General features: G+C 33.6%; 1 protein-coding gene across 1 annotated transcript in view; it reads left to right on the top strand.

Annotated features, from left to right (window-relative positions):
* The window catches only part of Atg13 (Autophagy-related 13), a 184,002-nt gene that overhangs the window by 65,465 nt on the left and 96,833 nt on the right, over positions 1 to 21,704 (top strand). Inside the window, exons 3-4 of the mRNA XM_089594979.1 lie at positions 20,730 to 20,913; positions 20,981 to 21,278. Of these exons, the coding sequence (XP_089451105.1) occupies positions 20,730 to 20,913; positions 20,981 to 21,278 (482 nt within the window). The remainder of the gene's footprint in view (positions 1 to 20,729; positions 20,914 to 20,980; positions 21,279 to 21,704) is intronic.

Consider the following 21,704-nt stretch of genomic DNA (forward strand, 5'->3'; position numbering starts at 1 on the left):
CAAAAAATATCATAAAAACGATTGTCTCATAAGCAAAAAAGATGAAAAAAGCAAGTGACTCACCTTTCAAAACTATAACCATCGTCGTTTCTTCTTTTATACCATTGATGCATATATATTCAAACACTATGTCAACAAATTATTTGCATTATTCTATAATTTTAATATTAGATTCGTCATAAAAAAATCTCCAAATTCCGTAAATGCCTACATTACCAAAATAAATTTAAGGTCGATTTTTTTTCGGTTGTAAAAAAAAATCGTTATACACATGTTTACCTTTAAAAAAAAAAATTTTTTAAAAACACAAAAAAACCAAAACACTATTCCGACTAATTATTCACAAATGTATAATTTTAATATTAGATCTGTAATAAAAAATCGCCAAATTCCATAAATGCATGTATTATCAAAATCTCGTATATCTCTTTACAATTTTGAAACTGCTATCTTGACTTTGAATATTTTGAAATCCTGACTTCAACTTCGTAATCAGCGACCTCAAAAACTCTCGAGTAGACATTTTCAAGCTCGTATATCTCTTTTTTCAAAATTTTGGAACCGCCATTTGAATTCGCCATCTTTTGAAAAAAAGGCATTTTTTAATGTTTGCTTATTTATATAACAATTATTATAAACAATTATGTCAAAAAAATTTATAAATTGACCATCAAAAGCCTGAGAGTTATATGCTATGCAGATGAACGAAGTTAAAGTTTTGCTTTCAAATTCCACTGCAAAATCAACAAAATTTTCAGGCACTCTTCACTCTCGAAAATAAGCTGGTTAACACCACAGACGTCACTTATAGCGTGGAAATTTACTTCTATCTTTCTATACATGCATTGCATCGCACTTGCAGCACGATAAAGACCGATGAATAAAGACATGTGTTAGTAGTATCATGTAATTTTATATGTTGACGCGTCACAAAGTCATAAAAATAAAACAATTCTAAGTATTGAATTATACTTTGATTCATTAGGTTGCATACTACATAAGGTAAATGTCCTTATTTGTGGAATATTTCCCAATTCATAAGATATAAACCTTCATGTATTTATTATGCAACTCAGGTGATAAAAAAATTGTGGTATTTGTATATTTAATGTCTTTTTATGAATTCACAAGAAAAATTTTATTTGGCATACAATAAATGACCAATTTTTAAGATAATTCCCTAAATAGGGACAAAGTTGTACTTAACCCATCTTTTGAACTGTACGTATTAAGGTGCCAAACTTTAACGAGTTATTTTTATTCTTCTAGTAAACAATTTAACTATAAAATTATTTTTAATAAATAAAATAGTGTTATCCGTGTGAAAAATTTAATTATCATAAGATATGATACTTAATTTACGTTTTTTAAAAAGTTTTATAAATAAGGACATAATATGAAACAATAGGTACAACTTTTTATAACTATGTACATTTTGGTCTTATAATCTTTTCATGAAATAAAGTATCTTAACAATTACGAACCATACTTAAAAATTAGAACTTTAATGGTAAATTTATAGCGTACCAGCCAATATCAAAATTTCTATGATACACAAAATAATGACTCGTAGTATAATTTTTTTTTATAACTGTAATAAGCTTCCGAAAAGCTTTCTTAAGCCATTTCAAAGTGTTCGCTGTATCTGTCAGCTTGGTAATTTTAAATTTTATAGCATGACAAGTTTTTTTGAATGATTTTATAAAATTTTTTTATCGCTTTATAAAATGATATATTTTGTAAATCTCAGTGTGTCTGGTTCATCCTCGGTCTGCATGGAGACGCTTGCATCGCCTCTTTTATATTGATCCTCGTAATGTCACGGATGATGCTCCTGGGGTTGTTTGATAGGAGCACCCTCATTCCTATCAACTCTATGTGTAAAATACAAAATAGTTGTAATTAGAATACAATACACGAGTTTTGAAAATTTTAAATATAAAATTTATTATTTATCCGTGTTGGTGTCATGCGTTATAGTCACTCCTGACGATCCAGGTCGGATACCTCCCCTAGCGGGCAGTCAGGTTAGTTTTATATGCAATATTTTAAAATAAATATAATTTGAGTGTTAAAATTAATGATAGAAATAGATATGTGTATAAATATTTTGATTTACCTCGAAATATTATTGTTGACGGCTCCACTAATCAATTTATTAGTGAGAAAAATGGAGCAACAACGAATATATCTTCGTTGCGTGGAGGAATAAATAAGGGGTCGGAGATTATATAAAAAATAACGTGCTTGGTCACTTGCCTTCTCACTCGCATTTACAGTAAAGAAACAAAAAATACCTGTTTTCGAATTGGCCTTTTGTTTTCTTAAAATATGTACGTACGACAATTGATTTGCCTCTTTGTATTAGAGCGCGGATCTTCTGCCCCTCGCAGCGGCCGATGGCTTGACTCGGAGGACGATCAACGGCGTCGAACGATCAGAGGCAGCAACTCCGCAACGAAGAGTTCCTTGGCTAGTGTCAACCCCGTCGAGATTCAGTCCGACCTCGAAGGAAAAGTCTTACCATGTCGAAGATAATGCTCTGACGAGTAAGGTAGGAGAAGGGCTGAGAAGCCAGGCCATAGATCTGCTTACTTCATTGGCCTGTACCGAACTAACTGTCGCGTCTGTCGCTGCCTCGCCGCCCAATACTATGACCTGATATCTCTCCTACTCTTTCTACCGCTGGCGATATTTCGGCAAGCCGAGACAACGCACTCGATGCCAAACGACAGCTATACGCACGTATATACTCTTTCTCTCTCCCCGCAACACGGACGCAAACTAATCAGAAAAAAATACACACACACATCCCAACATGTATTTTCTTGTAAGAAAGTTCACCCTCGACGGTTCTGGTATACCATCGTCTAAAGCGTCTTCCTGCTTTCTTTTGAGTTTGCCGTCAACGTTTGGAAAGTTCTTTGAATCTTTAAAACATGTTTTGGCAACTCAAAACATATTCCGTTTAATTTTTTTTTCCAATCATGGAAAATTTTCTACGCATAAGAATTTTTTAAAAACTGATATATATCACTTAACAATTTTATCGTGCTCCTTGTATATTTCCTTTGTTATCCTGTTGTTTCTATCGTTAGGAAGTAGACACTCTACCACCCTTTAATATCTATAGGACAACGAGTTAGGTATGGAGGGTACAACGCGATCTCGTGTACCCTCACCAGGTAAATGATAAAGAACTCCTGCAATAGTCCTATCAATTTGTTAATAGAGTATGCAGGTTGCACGTTCTTGAACTACTTTACACAGTACACTTTACGTACATCTTCTGACACTATGGTTGTGTATCTTGCACAAGAACGTACAATCCCTAACAAAGCAGTGATCGTGGATGCATCCATTTTTACTTTTTTTATTCACGTGTAAAAAAGTAAAAAGAACGGTGTAGCTACCAAAAGCTAATGCGACGCAACTATAGAAACACACTGTTACAGAACTTAAACAAGTTCAAGTATAACGCAAAAATATACGAATTAAGGAAAAACAGTGTAGCTAGGAAAAACTACTGCAATGCAACAGTAGAAACAAACTGTTACAGAAGTTCAAGAAAATGCAAAAAGTACACTGTACGAAACTTTTAAGTAAATTAAGAATGGAAAAGACTTCGAACGAGATGCAACACGTAAGGTTATTGCAGCGTATCAGCAAGAGAATATGATTCGACTAAGCGTGTCGGATAAGGACTGATTTTCTTTTGAGTTTTTTATTTTTTTTCCTTACTAACTTTCACACTTTCTCCATTTTGGCCCAAATTTTTGCCAATGTATGATTAATGGTATAGGTATAGACAGTCAGGTGGTCCACTCTAGTCATAGTCTGGAAAATTCTAGAGTTAAAGTTCGGTAGTGAAATAATGCACTGGAGGGGTGATCGCTCACTTCCACCGCAGTTACTTACTTTTCTTTGTATTGCACTCCCATTGTCGTCATTTACTTTTTCTACAACCGTCCGCACATATTCTTCGGGTGACTAAAGAAGAGATGTCCTTCAGGTTTAAGCATGTTTGATAAGTTTTTCCGCAGCATTTAAAGTGATAAAGTGAAGGACATACTATCTCTTCTTATGAATCACATATTGTCAAAAAATTTGAGTGGTAGATAGCGCCTGATATGAAAATTTTGAGGGCGGAAAGTGCAACAGCTATACAAGTTTGTCAATCGCGAGGGTTATACTTTTGTATAGACCCGTTAGTCTTTGTTACAACTTAGAAGACAGCTGACATAGAGAATTTTCACAGTGCGCACAAAATTTTGTTGGTAAAGTGATTTTTAATTTAAACTAACTGTGTCGAATGAATCTGTAAAAATGGCTTGTGTCGAATCAACAAAAATGTATTTTTTATTGCGTGATAGTGGTAAACAACCAGTAGATTTTATTAATTTTACAGAAAATTAAAAAGACTATAAAAGCAGTATAATATCTACTGCTAAGTTATTACTGCATTCGTATCCACTTAACGAGACGGCTACGAAAAAAATTGTCGTAGGGCTTCATCATAATGTAAATCGTCAGGGTTTTGAGCTTTTATTGCAGCTTTCCAAATATCAGTTTACAGGAGGTGTAATCATGAATGCACATGTATCGAGTGAGCTTAAGAATCATTTTGCTTCTATAAATGATTACTTTAACAATAAAAATATTAGTCAAATGAAACGCATACAAGTGGGTTATATTGAGTTGATATTCACATTATCTTACGGAATTAAATTTACATTTTTTGGTAAAAATGAAATTAGTGACGTTCACGGTACCTTTTTAGGTCTTACTCAACCTGTCATATGTGTGGATAAAAGACTACGCCATATCGAGTGTGCAGCAACGCTAGTTAATAAGTGCAAAGAATTTATAGTGGACGAGTTAACTGATTCATTAGAAAGTATAACTCTAGGGAATAAAACCAGTGTATCAAACTTGGAAAAGCTGATTTAAGAACATTACTTAACTTCACGGATAAGTGTCAAAAGAAATCTTTATTCTGCAATTGATGTTTTCTTTTAAGAGCAAAATCTAGCATGATATTTTTTGGAGTTAACTACGTACTGCTTGGAAATACTTTTAAATGACATACAATTAAAATTAAGTAGAATAAATAATATTGTAGGATATTTAAATTATTTGTTTAACGTTCCGTTTTAAAATATTGTTTGTTTTGCGATATTGTTTTGCAAACTACTGTAAAAATTTTTACATTACCTGTAAGACTTAAAAATAATGTTGGGTAGTGTGAGTTATATGACTCTTTAAATTTCACCTACGTTTTGCTTCATGGTTAATTCACCTTTATGATCCTAGAGCCTCATGAGTAATGAACTGTTTCTCAAAATGTGGACACATTCAAAAATCAAATTTAATTTTCTTTAACACTGCTTTCTTGACACTAGGGTTTAGTCTAATTTTGACCTTACCAACGTTAAGTTATATAAAATATGTATTTCGATACTTATTTTATGCATTTATACTTTACAAGTTTTTAAATCAAAATAAAAAATTTGTAATCGTCAATTAGACAAATATTTTATACACAAAAATGTAATGAATATCGTTTTACATCAATGCATGTTTGCAGATGAGTGGATTTGAAAGAAGTAGTGTACTTTTTTTGTAAATAATAAAATTAAAGTTTAGAAAAGTGTTTTTATAGGATTTTTGTGATGCAATTCTGACCAACAGTGTAACAACCTCGCTCCGTCTTGTGCGGAGCACCACCTTTGTAATATTGTCTAGAATACAGAAGGATTTACGCGAAGGCATAAAGGTTTTCTAGCCTTTTTCAAACTTTTATCACGGAAACAGTTCTCATATGTACTTAGATTATTAACCGATGTTGGACATACAGTTTAGGAGGCTAATTTTATATTTTTCAGTCGTAAAGAATAGTATCAGTGATGGTAAAAAAAAAAATTGATGAATTTTTACTGTACTGATTTAAAAAAATGTTTCAAATAAACGTTTTGATTTATATTTTATGTGTTTTTTAGAGAGGTTTTTTATCTAAAATTTTAGTTTAAAAAATTCCATACGTAGAAATATTGGGAATAAAAAACAAATAAATAAAAAAATAATATGTCAGTCCCAAAAAGCTCGAATTAAATCAAGGTTTCACGCCAATAAAACGATTAACCAACTAAGCTTTTCAGGACTTGCATCTTCCAAAATCCGAATAAGGTACTACAACAACTTTGTGAGTAATAAAAGTAATAAAAGTGTACAAGCTGATCATTTTTGTAGTTAGATCCCAAGTCAGGTAATGTTTTACCGCTGTATGCTCGTTCTACTTACCCAAGAGAGTAGTTGAGAGGACGAAAGAGTCGCGTTTGCTGTGAGCGTAGAGACAAATTAGCTGGTGCACACACATTGAATCAACCCATGCTTGGATATATATCTATATACGTCAGTATGTATGTATACGTGAAAGTATTAGCTACGTTAACATACCATCGCAAACACCATTACCTTGTATTTAACATACAAGCTATGCAAAAGATAATCAGTATAAAAAATATTGTAGTAATGGATACCTGCTAGCAACACCCATGGACAATGATGTGCGGTCGAACTGCCTGTTGAATAATTGTTTTTGTTAAAAGATTTTGAAATAATGTATAACAAATGACAAATTTCACATTTAAGCGTATTTTATTTCATTATGCGGGGTTGTAGGACGGTTATAAAAGTAAAATTTCGTAAAAAGGGAATGGCATATCAAATTTCATGAAGGGTTGCCAAACCATACGAATATTTCACCGATCCCCACCTTGTGATAATGGTGAAGCCAAGTACGTTACTTCACCCTTAGCACGTGAAGCTTATGATTTGTAAACAATTTGTTTTTACTTGGAAGAAATTGAAGATTACTCTTCACTCATACGTTTTACATGTGCATATCAACGTTTTGAAAATAAACATCGATTTTGTGTACTACATAAAGCATACTTACTGAAGGAATGGGTTATCTTCATTTTTAAAAACCTAGACGTATGATAGTGATGAGTGTTATGGTTTATACAAACATTATGAATTAAAAAAAAATTTCTTCAATGGTTTATTGGTGAAGATGTCGTCGATTGTGTAACAAAATGTCAGAAATAATTTATGCAATTCTTATTTGTGCATGTTGAACTAAAGTTATAATAAATAAATTTTATAAGCTAACACGTTATGTTTTTATTTAAATTACCTTTACGCAACCTCTTCTTATTACTTGCTCACAGGAATTAAAAATTATAAAAAAAATAAAAGTTAATTTACAAATTAAAATAGAAAAATTTAAAAGTTTAAGTCTTCAACAGATCAATATTATTAACCTTTCTATAGCAATGAGATAGTTAACCAAATGAGCTATTGAGGACTTGCATATTATAGAGCACCTGGTACTTTGCAAAAAAAATAGTATTTTCCGATAGATTTTTAGGGTACTAAGGAAAAAGTTAGGAAAACGAAAATTTAATCAGTGTTAGGTTAACATCTTATCAAGAGAAAACATTTTGAAAAATGGTTTTTTATGTGGTCTAAAAACTTTCTTAGAGCCATTTTTCGGAAGGACTTTTTTTTAAGTTTCCTTGACGGTTTGCAAAAAATTTACATCTGATCGTCTTGAAATTTTTTAGGTTCGTTATGAATAGCTAAACCCATGTTCTGTTTGAAGTCATAATGCTAATCAGAACGCTAGTCATGAAATACTGAAAAACAGAGTGAAATCGGCACTTTTTGGCAATTTGCAGAAAAACGATAAAATTGATTTTTGTTTACCAGGGCTCATTTCGCTTGTCTTCAAATTGCACATCTTTTTTATTTAGATCGTTTTTTTGGCCGAATTACAGCTTTTCCGATAAAAGCGAAAAATCTGATTAGGCTATGTTCACCATTTTTTTCCACCTTTTGCTAACATTTTTTTAGGTCCAAAATTGGTTATGTTTGTTGTTGAGCTCGAGATCTATACAAAAAAATTTTTTTGACCTAGTGTGTATTTCTCAGTTGAAAATCTAGTTTGCTTAAACTGTAACTAGTGTGTACAGCAACATATCTCGAATCCAAATCAGTCAAAATAATTTTTTCTTACAATTTATTTTTAAATAAGACCCGTTACAAGGTTACGTGGTTTTGGCCTATTTAAAACAAGTTTTTAGTAGCATGGACTGCCAAAAAGTGTAGTTCGGTGTGAATAAACAATTGCATGGCAACGAGCTATTTGTCAGTAAGTAGTGAAGCACTATAGTTCTAGTGGCCAAAAAGGTGGCGCGCTAATATTGTTGCAAAGCGTGAAGTCATTGATACTTTCTAGTATTACCATATATGATATTTTGTCAGTGTAAAAACCTGAATTATATTCCAAAAAAATTATATCACCATTCAACTAACATTTTAATATTTATTTTGTGTTGAATAACTTACAATTACTACTGAATAACACGCTACAAAAATGGTAACCTATTATTTATTATGCAATCAGTGTGACTATAAGTTCTTATAATCCCTATCTTATAAGATAACTTGGCATAAATTTAGTAAATTGTATGCTAAAATAAAATGTAAGTGCCCGTGAAACGCCCATTATGTGCCTGTCAAGTATCCTGTAAGTATCCGGTAAGTATCCGCCAAGTGTCCGCCAAGTGACCGTGAATAAACAGCTAAATACCCGTTGTATGCTAGCCTAGTACCCGACTAGTGACCATCAAGTGTCTGCGGAGTGCTCGATAACTTTCTACTAATTAGAAGTCAACTAAGGTCTTGTCATGTAATCTTTTTGTGTTGCTGTAAAGTTTGTTGAGTAAGGTTTTGGCAAAGTACTAGTATAGCTTGATACTACTCCAAGTTTCTGTTGTCTGCACCCCTAATTATTAGCATATAGTTTACTAAAGCTATGCCAAGTTGTCTGACAAGACAGTGATTATGAAAATTTTTTGTCGCTATGATTGCATAATTATCAAAGATTAGTATTTTTATAACGTTTGACTAGTTGTAACTGTCAGTCATTCAACACAAAGTAATTATTGAAACGTTACTTGAACGGTTGTGTATATTGTTTGGTATCATAATTAAGATTTTTATGCTGACAAAATATCCTTTGCTGTGATAGTAGGAAGTAACAAATATCCACCGTTTTACAACAACATTAGCGTGCCACCTCTTGGCCACTAGAACCATAGTGTTATACTAATTACCAACAAATAGCTCGTTGCTACGTGGTTGTTAATTCATACCAATCCACACTTTTTGGCAGTTCATGCTACTAAAAACTCTTTCCAAATTGGCCGAAATCAAGCAATCTTGAAACGGGTCTTATTTAAAAACAGAATGTTAGAAGAAAAATTTTTTGACGGATTTGGATTCGGGATATATTACTGTACACGCCAGTAACAACTGTTTAAGCAATTACAAATCTCTCTGTATAATATAGAAGATTCCTGTAAGATATATAAATAAATATTTACAAATGGGCTCTAATGTTAAGCGTGCATAGAGCCTTTAAACGTAGCACCGCAATAAATACGTTAATGAAACATAAAAATTACTTGTTTAAGACAATAGAACTTTTAATTGTGAACTTTTTTCAAGTATGATTATTTAACGACCGCAGAAAAATAGTCAGTTGTAGTGTACATTGCTTATTTCAAGAATGGTATTATAGCAAGATATTTACTTTTAAATCTTATTTAGTTTTGTAATTAGTCCACAGTTGCGGCACAATTAAAGTAGAACCAAATTAGAACAGACATATATTTAAAAAAAATATTTTTAGATTTGTAAGTTGCACATGCATTGAGAATCACTCAGAAAAAAAAATTAAATTATTTCGACCTTGTTCAAGTTTCTCTAAAAATAAAAAAAGCAAGTTAGAGATTCTGTGTATAGTATATTTGAAAAGTATATTAAAAAAATATTTTTTTGGACAGGGGTTTTTAACTAATTGCTGTAATTTGACAAATGCTGGAAAAAAGTAGTTGTCAACTTTTTTTACCTTGTTCTACTTATTTAAATGATTTGAATGGATTCTATTAGTCAAATTGCTATTACGCCTAACAAATATTTTTTTTTTATGACTAAATCTTACATGTCATTTTTGCGTTTTAGAATTTTCATACTTTTGTAAGGCTATGTATATTGTGTGGCATCTAAAAATCTAAAAAAATTTATCATCTTTATACAAGTAATTATGGTAATTTCTACGTTTCTTCAACCATTTTTTAAATAATTTTAAGACAGAGCTGAAAATCTAGAAGAAAAAAATTTCACCTTTTAAGAAGTGTGTTTATGTTGGGTGTTGAAAAATTTGGTGAAAGAAATATTTTTCCGTCGTAATTATAGATAGAAAACTCCGAAATTTCGTAATGCGGAGGTGTGTTTTATTATTCTATCTGGATTGCTTCTTCTCTTGTTTTAATATTCTTTGCCATTGTCATATTGTAGTTTTTGTACTTTTTTCTAAAATTTTTTCTCCATTAAATTCACATAATCAATAAAATTCCTAGTTTTTTCTGTTTTTGCTTCCAATACGTATATTTTGATACATATACTGTTCTGGTCAATGAACGTTTCAAATGTTTTTTTTTTTTTTTTTTATCTACTACACTGTGTGACCTATTTAAGTATATATGTATGGGTTTTAGATTTTTTCAGTTTTTTTTTTCATTATTTTTAAATCATTCATTTATCATTTCACTTTCAATACAATATGCATTTTACATCAATATTTTTTTAATTTATTTAGCATACCGTTAATCATTTCATCATCGAGATTGAAACAGCAGCGTCAAAAGTGACAAATAAAGAATCCATTACGTGAGGGATCAATTTTTCATGTAATCCTGACAGTAATCGCTTAAATCTTTCAAATTTAAAAATAGGTAGCAAAATGTGTATTTGAATTCATTGTCGCAATAAAAAATGGAGAGATTAAGCTTCAGAACTTTGTTGCTCTGGCAACAAAGTTGTAAGATTGGAAAGAAACCGTTTTTTAATTTTATATTTTTGTCAGTTGAAAACTGAAAACGTTTTACATTACGCGCAAATACACTAGGGTGTTCTATTGATTGAGTCTTAGGCAAAGCTGAGAAGGAGGGGCCGCTAGTGATAAAATATTGAGAATTTTTTCTCCTCGTAAATAACGTCATAGTTTCTGTACGCTAAAGTAAATAATAATCGCGTATCTTTATTCTCTACTACATATGCTGATATTTTTGTTCCTAAATTGGTTAATTTGCATATTTATTTATTTTGTTGTAATTACAACATATTATTTTTGCTAAGTATGGTCTTCAGCATGTTTAAGAGTATACATACGTAAGGGTATGGGGAGTTATTTCTTAATTTCTTTCAATTAAAGTACTAAATACTATTGCTAGGCAAAGCAATTATAAAATACGAATAGTAAACCAACCGAGGCAAAGAAGTTTTATATTAATAAATCAGCAGCAATTTTCCAATTTGATTACAAAAAATAATGTAATTATTTCATGGTATCTAAAAGAACAGGACTTTTAGTGAGAGTTTTTATAAGAATGGTCGTAGTAATGCAGTGGTTTAGGATACATATTTTGTAGCTCGAGGGGCTTGATGACACATGCTGACTGAGTTCTAGTTGAAGTTCTTAAAGGCTCAGCTTGCATCTCTAAGATATTTTGTTAACAGGTTACCATGAGATCTCTCGTTACTATTTAGCCTTTCAGCGTAGAAAACGTAGAAGCTCTCAGGTAGCTACTCCTCACTGCTTAAGTCGACGTTCTCTGCCGAAGTATTAGATCCAGGCTTATTAGCATCCCCGAAAAAGCCCCGTGTTTCAGGGATCACTTCTCTGCGGTAAGGCCGGCGCTCCCTGCCTGGCTCCATGGCTTCGGATCCGGTAATGTGCATCGGTAGTCCTAACACTGTTTCTCATTCACACATGCCTGGAGATCTATGGGAAAAAAAAAATCTTGGAAATACATTGAAGGGAAGTTCTATGAAAAAATCTATCCCGAAATAGCCAGGGCTTATAGAAACTTTTTGCCATAAATACAGTTTTTGAAAAAATCTGTACTAATCAGGAATCGAACCCACGATCTCTAAAACGATGTTACATGTGCAGTATGCACGTTTGCCACTGATCTAACAGAGCTCCTTACCTCTGAGATATTATTATCTTACGTACATATTTTAGGAATCGGCTGATTATTCAGAAGACATTGAAAATAAGACGTTCCTATTTCTGTGCACATTCTGATGCATATAATTAAAGAAGTCGTGCTCTACGCGAATGATGAAAATATGGTAATATGTAACAACAGCCATGCAAAGATATAATAATTATTTTCTTGAAATGACCGTTAATCGTATAATGAAGCAACTGTTACACACTATAAGATTGCATGGGAGAACAGAATGGCTACATTTTGTAATTTAATTTTTTTAAGACAAACATTGTAAGCTACGTTAAGTATATATTTTCAGAGCTCTTACAGGATGTCTAGTCTTTAAGTAACTTTTCCTGCTACTAAAACTAATTCAGGTTGATCAAGTATGTAACGAAGAATGCACAGCTATTTTCAAATTAAAAATGAAATGCCATGTAGAGAGTAAGACCCCAGGGGTTAAGAGTCGCTCTCTAAATTTAATTAAAGGATGATTTTTGAGTATTTAAAACATGGTAGTATAAAATAAAAAAAGCTTATTGCAGGAAAAAGCCTTTCGGCAAAAAACCTGATTTATTATGTCAAAGAGTTGTACATTAGTAAATCATGGATGAGAATAACAAAATATACTCGAGTAAATTAATATTTGTGTAAGTTTGTGGTGTTTAAAATAATAATTGTACCTTGTCAGGAACTATGGTTGCGATGAATCTGTCGCTTAGATTCATTTAACGTGAACAAGATTGCGAGCAAGGAGCTCGGCTTTTTCGGGTCTGCTGGCCAGGCAGGACTGCTTTTTTCGTTGCCACGAAATATCGTTAATGCCTCGCTGGGAGACGATGTTTGGTCACAATTGACGCAAGCTTGTAGTCGATCTCAATTTTCTTTTTTAGGGTTAAACACGAAGGTTAAAGCGACGTGCAATCAGAAAGAGAGTTTCGTGAGAATTGAAGTTGTATGCGCAAAAAGCCGGAGATTTTTTCATATATTCCGATCGTCTTTTCTTTATATTCTTTTGTCAATTTGCGCACACGAATCTTACAACTTTTATCGAACACCGGGATTCGTATTTTTTAAAAGATTGAACTACACAACATACTCCCCCGCGTTTGCGAAACGTAAAGATGAGCAAAATATTTTTATAATGAAAATTATTTGACTAATGTATATGTTGATAATGTGTACTTATGATTAAATTTACATGTATTCAAATTAAACATGGGATATGTACAAATCTAATTACAATCTTAGAACCTGATTTTTCAAAAAGATTAATAAACATTACGATAATAAATAAGTCTGAGATATGAACAATCACTAACGTTTAAACAAACAGATCTTTCTTTAGATAAGATGTTCGCAAAATTATAATTTTGTTAAATTTTAGTTTCTTCTTCAGGTAAAGGACATAGATCGGTGATATTTCGTTTATAAGTATTATTACTTGTTTTCACAGTCACCACTCGCACCACTCCATCGTCTCCAGGGTGAACCTCAACGACCACTCCCAGCCTCCAATTAGCGCAAGGGATTTTTTTATCCATTAAAAGTACGACTGAGTTCACCTTAATTTCTCCCTTTCCTTCCTGCCATTTTTGTCTTTTTTGAAGCTCGTTCAAATACTCGATGTATCACCTTTTCCAAAAATTATCTCTCGCCTTTGATATAAGATTCCATGATCGCAAACGGTTTTCTGAAATTCCATGGAAGTCATGAGTGGGCAATAAAGTGATTGGTCTTCCTATGAGTAAATGTGCTGGTGTGAGAGCTTGCGGATCATTAGGATCCGAAGATAGAGTACAGATAGGTCTCGAATTAAAAATTCCTTCGACTTCAACGGCTAAAGTGTCATATTTTTCAAACGTGAGCAATTGAGCGCCAACAACTCGTTTTAAATGGTGTTTAAATAATTTGACTGTTGATTCCCAAATACCGCCAAAGTGTAGGGATAAAGGGGGGGTGAAATGCCAAATGATATTTTTTTGAATAGCATGTTCATGTATTTCGCGATTAAATTGGTTTGATCTTAAAAATTGATAAAGATCCTGAAGTTGATTATTAGCCCCGACAAAATTTGTTCCATTATCCGAAAAAACATGCTGCGGTATTCCTCGACGAGCAATAAAACGTCTAAAACCACCAAGGAAAGCTTCAGTGGTATAATCACTGATGATTTCGATATGCACGGCTTTAGAACTCATACATATAAATACACAGCCGTATGCTTTAACCCTGTTCCGGTTCCGAAGCTTTTTCTCTTTTAGAAATATCGGACCAAAAAAATCGATACCAACTTTACTAAATGCCGGCGCTGCATTTACTCGTGACTCAGGTAAATCGCCCATTTTGGCATAAACAATAATTGGTTTATAACGTAGGCATGTAACGCAACGTCGAACCACTCTGCGTACCTGATTTTTCCCGTCTAAAATCCAATAATTGTGCCGAATAAAACTTAAAGTAGATTGAATTCCTGCATGTCCATTTACCGCGTGTATTCTGCGAATAATTAAATTAACAACCGGGTGTTTTGATGGTAAAAGGATTGGGCATTTATAATCATCTGAGACAGAAGAATTTCGCAAACGACCACCAACTCGCAAAATACCTTCTGAATCAATAAATGGATTCAAATCCTTTAAACGCGTTATTTTACCATGTTTTATTAAATTTATTTCTACTGAGAAACATTCGGCTTGCAAAATTTGGGCGATTACTTTTTCTGCTGCTAATTTTTCTTCTACACAAACAACTTTACCGCGGTATAGTTGATTTGAAACTTTAAAACGCAAGCATCGAGCTACAAACTTGATTAAACGTAAGAAATCAGAAAATCTGGAGAAAAAATCACAGTGTACGGTAACTGCTAAACAATTATTATTTTGTTTTACTGAAGGTGCGGTGATGACGATGTCTTGTGGCCATAGTGATTCGTGCTGAGATAACCATTTAGGACCAGTTAATCACGATGAATTAACCAAAAATTCAGACGGTGTCTGACCGCGAGATAAAGCGTCTGCAGGGTTATCAGCCGATCTTACGTGCTTCCACTCGACTACGTCGTCAAGAGTCTGAATTTCTCCTACTCTGTTTGCGTCAAAAGTATCTAAATCACGGATTGATTTTTTAATCTTGTGTAACACGATCGTAGAATCGCACCAAAAAATAACGTTACGGATAGGAAATTCAAAAGCTTTAAAACTTTCTTTGTAAAGCTTTACAAGATGTAAAGCGCCACATAATTCTAAACGGGGAATAGTAAATAAACATTTTACAGGTGCTACACGCGATCTGGCGCATGCCAATCGAACTAGAATTTTACCCGATGCATCAACCGATCTTATGTACAGGCATGCACCATAACCCAATCTACTAGCGTCACAGAAACCAACGATATCGACATGAACGAATTCATCGATTACTATTTTTCTTTCGACTCTAAAATTATTTATTAACCCGATTTGATTAGTGAAAGTAATCCATGAAGTATGTATTTCATTTGGAACTGACTCGTCCCATCCGATATCTGTACGCCAACATTTTTCCATCATGACTTTTGCACCGAAAACTACAGGGCCAAGCAAACCCAATGGATCGAAAATTTTAGCTATTTCTGAAAGTATATGCCGTTTCGTGATTTTTTGATGAGAATTCAAAGGTTTGGTAGAAAATATAAACACATCATATTTAGAACTCCATACGATTCCGAGAGTCTTTGAATCTGATACAGAATTTTGATTTTGATCCGTGTAAAAAGTTTTTTCGTCCATGTCGTTAGAATTATGAATATTATTAGACAACCATTTTCTGATATCAAAACCAGCGTGAGCCAGTAAACTAGTTACTTGTTCGCGTATCGTGTGCATTTCTTCGAGAGAATTCGAACCCGTAATCAGATCGTCGACGTAAAAATGATTTTTTAAAACACGTTGAGCCAAAGGAAATTTCGCGCCTTCATCATCAGCTAATTTTTGAATAGTACGAATAGATAAAAAAGCCGCGGATGAGTTACCAAAAGTTACTGTATTCATTTCAAAAGGTTTAATCTGTCCATCCTTGTCATACCAAAATATATACTGATATTTTCGATCGCGAGGGTCTACTAATATCTGACGATACATTTGCGCTGTATCTGCTGTCATTACGTAAGCATAGGATCGAAATCTAAGTAAATGTTGGAAAAGCTTGTCTTGTATAGTGGGACCCACCATAAGCACATTATTCAATGAAATGCCTTTGTTAGTTTTGCTCGATGCATTAAAAACGGCTCGTACTTTGGTGGTGGTGCTAGATGGTTTAAACACTGGATGCTGTGGCATAAAATAACCATCCTTGCTTTCGTCTTTGACGAGAGACATATGACCCTGATCGATATAATCTTGCATCACTCTAAAATATTCGATTTTTAGTTCGGGATTTGCATTTAGTCGCCGCTCGAGTGAATAAAATTGCCTCAAAGCTGTGGATTTTGAATCACCTAGATTTTCCACCCCCGCGCGAAAAGGAAAGCGTACTATATATCGTCCGCTAGCATCTCGAATCGTGTTTTGTAAATAATGGGCTTCAATTAAAGAATCTTCTGTTTGTCTTTGATTTTTTTTACTGGGAATATCTTCTACCTCCCAAAATTTATTCATTATCCGTGATGATTCCTCAATCTGTTCTTTCTGCGCAAAACCAGTTTTTAAAACGGTATAATTACAAGTGGCAATTCCCTCAAAACATTTGTGATGAATTCCATCCGCGACAATCCAACCCAATAAAGTTTTTTGCGCATAAAGATCACAGGGACCTGAGGTAAGCTTTATTTGTCCGATGGAAAAGAGAGATAAGGTAATGCCCGAACCGATTAATAAATCAACACCACAAGGCATATGAAATTGTGGGTCCGCGAGTTGTATACCATTTGGTAAATCAATTAAATTGCGAGGAAATTTTTCCGATGGAGTTAAACCTGATATCTGTGGAATAATTAAACAAGTAAGACTTTTAGAAAAATTACTGTAAATTGATTTAAATTTGATATTTACGCATTCATGGCACTCGGTAGTTAACTCATTTATCGCTCCCACTGTAATCGAACAAGTTTTAAAGGGTAAATTTAACAATTGGGCCAATCGAATAGTTATTAAATTCACGGTTGCACAAGTGTCGAGTAAAGCGCGAGCGTGTATATATTCGTTTCGAGCATTTAAAACGAAAACCTTGGCAGTTGCCATAAGGTAAGAGCGTGCATCATTGGCTTCAACACTCAATACTTTGCCTACTAGTCAATCATCACGTTTAGGGGTAATTTTTTCGTTTGGGGTAGTAATCAATGCAGCAGACGTGTTCGACCCGACATTAATTTTAAAATCCTTGTGCAACAAAATATGATGTTTTTTATTGCGCTTTTTACATGAGCCAGAGGAGCAGGCACCTGCATGAGAACGTAAACAATTAAAGCATAACCTCTTTTCTTTTGCAAAGGTCCATCGCTGATTAACATTCAGTTTGTCGAACGAAGGGCATTTAAAGAGTAAATGTTCGGAACCGCAACAAACGCAAATGCCCTTCATACCGGTAGCTAAGACGCGAGCATCTAACTCTATACCCTGAAACTTTTTCGGCTGAAAGTTCGCTTGGTCAGTAGTTCGCTTTTGTCCTTGATCAAAATTTTTCGACGAGGATTCTAATACGCTAACCCGAAAAGCTGATTCGCGAATGAACTCAATCAGTTTCTTTAAATCAGGGAGTTCATCAAGAGTTAGCGATTCTTCCCATCCATTCCGCGTTGACGCGGAAAGTGCTCTTTCAATGGTGCGAATGAGTTGACGCGTACGGCCATCTATTTTCAATGTGTCCAATGTGGTAAGATGCTGCTCTACCGTATCCACTAGAGCTGATAAACCGGAAGAAGTGGCCTTATTTAATTTTGACAGATCAATAAGTGCGTCCGAATGTTTCGTAACCAATATACGTTTTCTCTCGTATGAATCAGTAAGAAGCTTCCAAGCTTTCGGGTAATTTTCAGCGGATAAAGACATAGGTCCGATTTTAGTGAATGCATCACCGCGCATTGCACTTTTTAAATAAGTTAGTTTAGTAACATCGTCAATGTCTGAGCGAGAGCGTATAATTGATTCGAAAGCATTTTTAAAAGAGAGCCAAGCATCAATATTTCCATTAAACAAAGGAATTTCAGTTATCAGAAGCTTTGGAAGCTTTGGCCTTTCTAAAAAGGTTGAATTGGCTAACGCGGTAGCATTAGTGTCAATTGCGGGCAAACGTCGTAACACTTGAAGCTTACCGGCGATATGAAAAAACTTCTTACGCCAGTCGGCTAATTCATCAAGCTGCTTATGCTCTGGTTCAAGAGAAGCCAACTCATCATGAAGTTCCTCGTATTTTTTTAAAGCGTCTTTTAAAAGCTCTAAACGAAGGGGAGCATCATTCGCGGAAACGAGATCGTCATCGAGAGCTTTTTTAGTTTTAATTAATTGCTCATTGAAAGAGGTCCCCTTTTGCACAATAAAGGCGATGCGTCTGGCTTGAGTCATTTTTACAATAAAGAAAAATATTTAATTTGGGGTTATAAACAACGCGAAAAATTTCAATGACGCGCTGAGCTTGATGTACGAAAAACGATTCAAAGCAAGAGTTTATACAAACGACTAATTTTTCAAACGGCTATGAAAAGCGCGTGTTAATAAAAATGGTGACAGTCGGAGGAAGGAGAGGTTAAATTCAAACAACTTATCTTATTCCAATAATGCCATTAAGAAGGCTTCGCTAAGGGAGGTCGAGGAGATTCACTGCTGGAGGAAAGGAGTGGCGTGGTGCATATTTCTGGCGAGGGATGGTGATGGACGGTGGTGGTAAAAAATCTTGCGTCCGTATGATATGCAGGTGATGATGTTGAAACGAGGCGACGTATGATACGGTGCGATGGCAGTACCGATTTCCTCAGCTTATGACGCAGGTTCGTACCTCACAGGAGGCACCATGTAACGAAGAATGCACAGCTATTTTCAAATTAAAAATGAAATGCCATGTAGAGAGTAAGACCCCAGGGGTTAAGAGTCGCTCTCTAAATTTAATTAAAGGATGATTTTTGAGTATTTAAAACATGGTAGTATAAAATAAAAAAAGCTTATTGCAGGAAAAAGCCTTTCGGCAAAAAACCTGATTTATTATGTCAAAGAGTTGTACATTAGTAAATCATGGATGAGAATAACAAAATATACTCGAGTAAATTAATATTTGTGTAAGTTTGTGGTGTTTAAAATAATAATTGTACCTTGTCAGGAACTATGGTTGCGATGAATCTGTCGCTTAGATTCATTTAACGTGAACAAGATTGCGAGCAAGGAGCTCGGCTTTTTTGGGTCTGCTGGCCAGGCAGGACCGCTTTTTTCGTTGCCACAAAATATCGTTAATGCCTCGCTGGGAGACGATGTTTGGTCACAATTGACGCAAGCTTGTAGTCGATCTCAATTTTCTTTTTTAGGGTTAAACACGAAGGTTAAAGCGACGTGCAATCAGAAAGAGAGTTTCGTGAGAATTGAAGTTGTATGCGCAAAAAGCCGGAGATTTTTTCATACATTCCGATCGTTTTTTCTTTATATTCTTTTGTCAATTTGCGCACACGAATCTTACAACTTTTATCGAACACCGGGATTTGTATTTTTTAAAAGAATAAACTACACAACAAGTCCATTGCTTGGTTAATGTTGATTTTTTCTTTTCTTATCTTTTTTTATCATTTTAATGAAAGGCATTTTATGAGTGGAAGTTTACCTACTTTTATGCAAGCATAATGTGAATAAGTGCATAAATAGTACTTTTAAGAATAATTTAAGCCAAAGTTCGTCGTAATACGACAAGACTAAACCGGGAAGTTTTAACTTATAATGGTTTAGGTTGCATCTTAGACTAAAAAAATTTGGTACTTGTTTATAAGCACGCGTTTCAACTCAATTTTTCTTTGATTCTCGACACATTATGAGAAAATTTGGCTCAAATTATTCCTAAAAGTGCTCTCTTTGTGGCTTTACTGAATATTTTGCATGAAAGTGCTGTAAAATTACTAGTTATCAATGATTCTTTTTTATAAAGTATAGGGTAGAAACACCTGCTGGTGTTCTTAATTTTCTTAATGCCTAGTCAGAAAAGGACCATAGGTAAGTTGAGATAACCATTTATTAACAGTCTGTTATTCTGGTTTATTATGTTATGCGTTCATTAGTCTTGAGTGTAACTCACCTCTAAATACACATTGATGCTATGGGTAATTCTTTGGTAAATAGTTTTTCATTTAGTTTTTCAGTACATTTAACATTATCAGTCCTTTAAGATATAGATAAGCCTTTAGTTCAGTATTTTATTGTAATATTTTTTTTATCATAAAATGTTTCTGGAGAAGGCTATACTAAATATTGACAAGCTAATGTTCTTTTTTGATAAAAACTTATTGAAACATTATATGTTATTCGCTCGTATTTTTTTAGTTCTTTAATTGATAAATTAAATCTGTTTATATTGCTGCTCTATATTTATTTTACAAATGGCTTTATCAAACACATGTATTAAATAAATAATAACAATGTTGTCTTCGTTTAGGTGAAAATTACAAACAGATTAAAGTAGGCCAGCTACGTATACCGATAGGTATGATTCATTTATCCGTATCATATCGTACAAAAATGACGATTTCTCCTACACGAACTGGACGAGATTTGATAATGTTAAAAAGTGATCATTTTCATTCAGATTTATGCTCAGAATATACTCGAGATCAAGAAAGGTAAGGTATATTCTACGTATAAGTGTAAAACTCTCTAAACAAAAAATTTTCATTCTGGTTATTTCAGCTTTAAGTTATTAACTAATACGAAAAAAGTTGGAGCATTTGTTGATAATAAGCAAATACTTTTGAATGAAGAAAATGAATGTGATCTTCCATTAAGCTCACTTTTGACGCCACAGAAAACCCTTAAGTCTTTTCTACCTCCAGAGCTGAAAAATACATCACAAAAGCAAATGGACTCAAGTAACCGAGATGAGCAAACTTTCAATATCCTTGAGCGACGATATTACTCTCAAGATGAATCTAAAAAAAGTAGTTGCTCGACGATAAGTGCGAATGATGATTTTATTTTGGTGGATTTGGTAAGTATTCTAGTATCGTCCATTTATTTTAGGTTTTAAGTTACAAGTTGAGAGTCTCCATAGAAGAGCTTGATAAACGTTTGGTAAAAGTATATATAATTGCACGCGATCTACTAATATTCTTAACTTTTTCAAAAATTTAGTAGATAAATTCATTTAAAGAATTTTCTAAAATTAAAAGTATTTGTTGTGCTCTCGTCAGTAAAACTAGTCTTTATAATCAGTGCACATCTAATCAACGCAATTCTAAACGAACTTTAGTATCAGTTTTTTTAGCACTGTAGAGCTATGTGGTGTTAAATTTGTATCAGTGTTTTAAGTACATGTAACTATAACAGTATTTTATCTAAAAATTAAAAAAAAAATAGATGCTAACTGATTGACGAACATAACTGCCTTTTTTAATAAGTAGACGAACCTCGGATA

The sequence above is a fragment of the Copidosoma floridanum genome, unplaced genomic scaffold (assembly GCF_036245765.1).
Source record: "Copidosoma floridanum isolate Cflo_tuat_1 unplaced genomic scaffold, Cflo_Japanese_pri ptg000022l, whole genome shotgun sequence".
Taxonomy (NCBI): Eukaryota; Metazoa; Arthropoda; class Insecta; order Hymenoptera; family Encyrtidae; genus Copidosoma; species Copidosoma floridanum.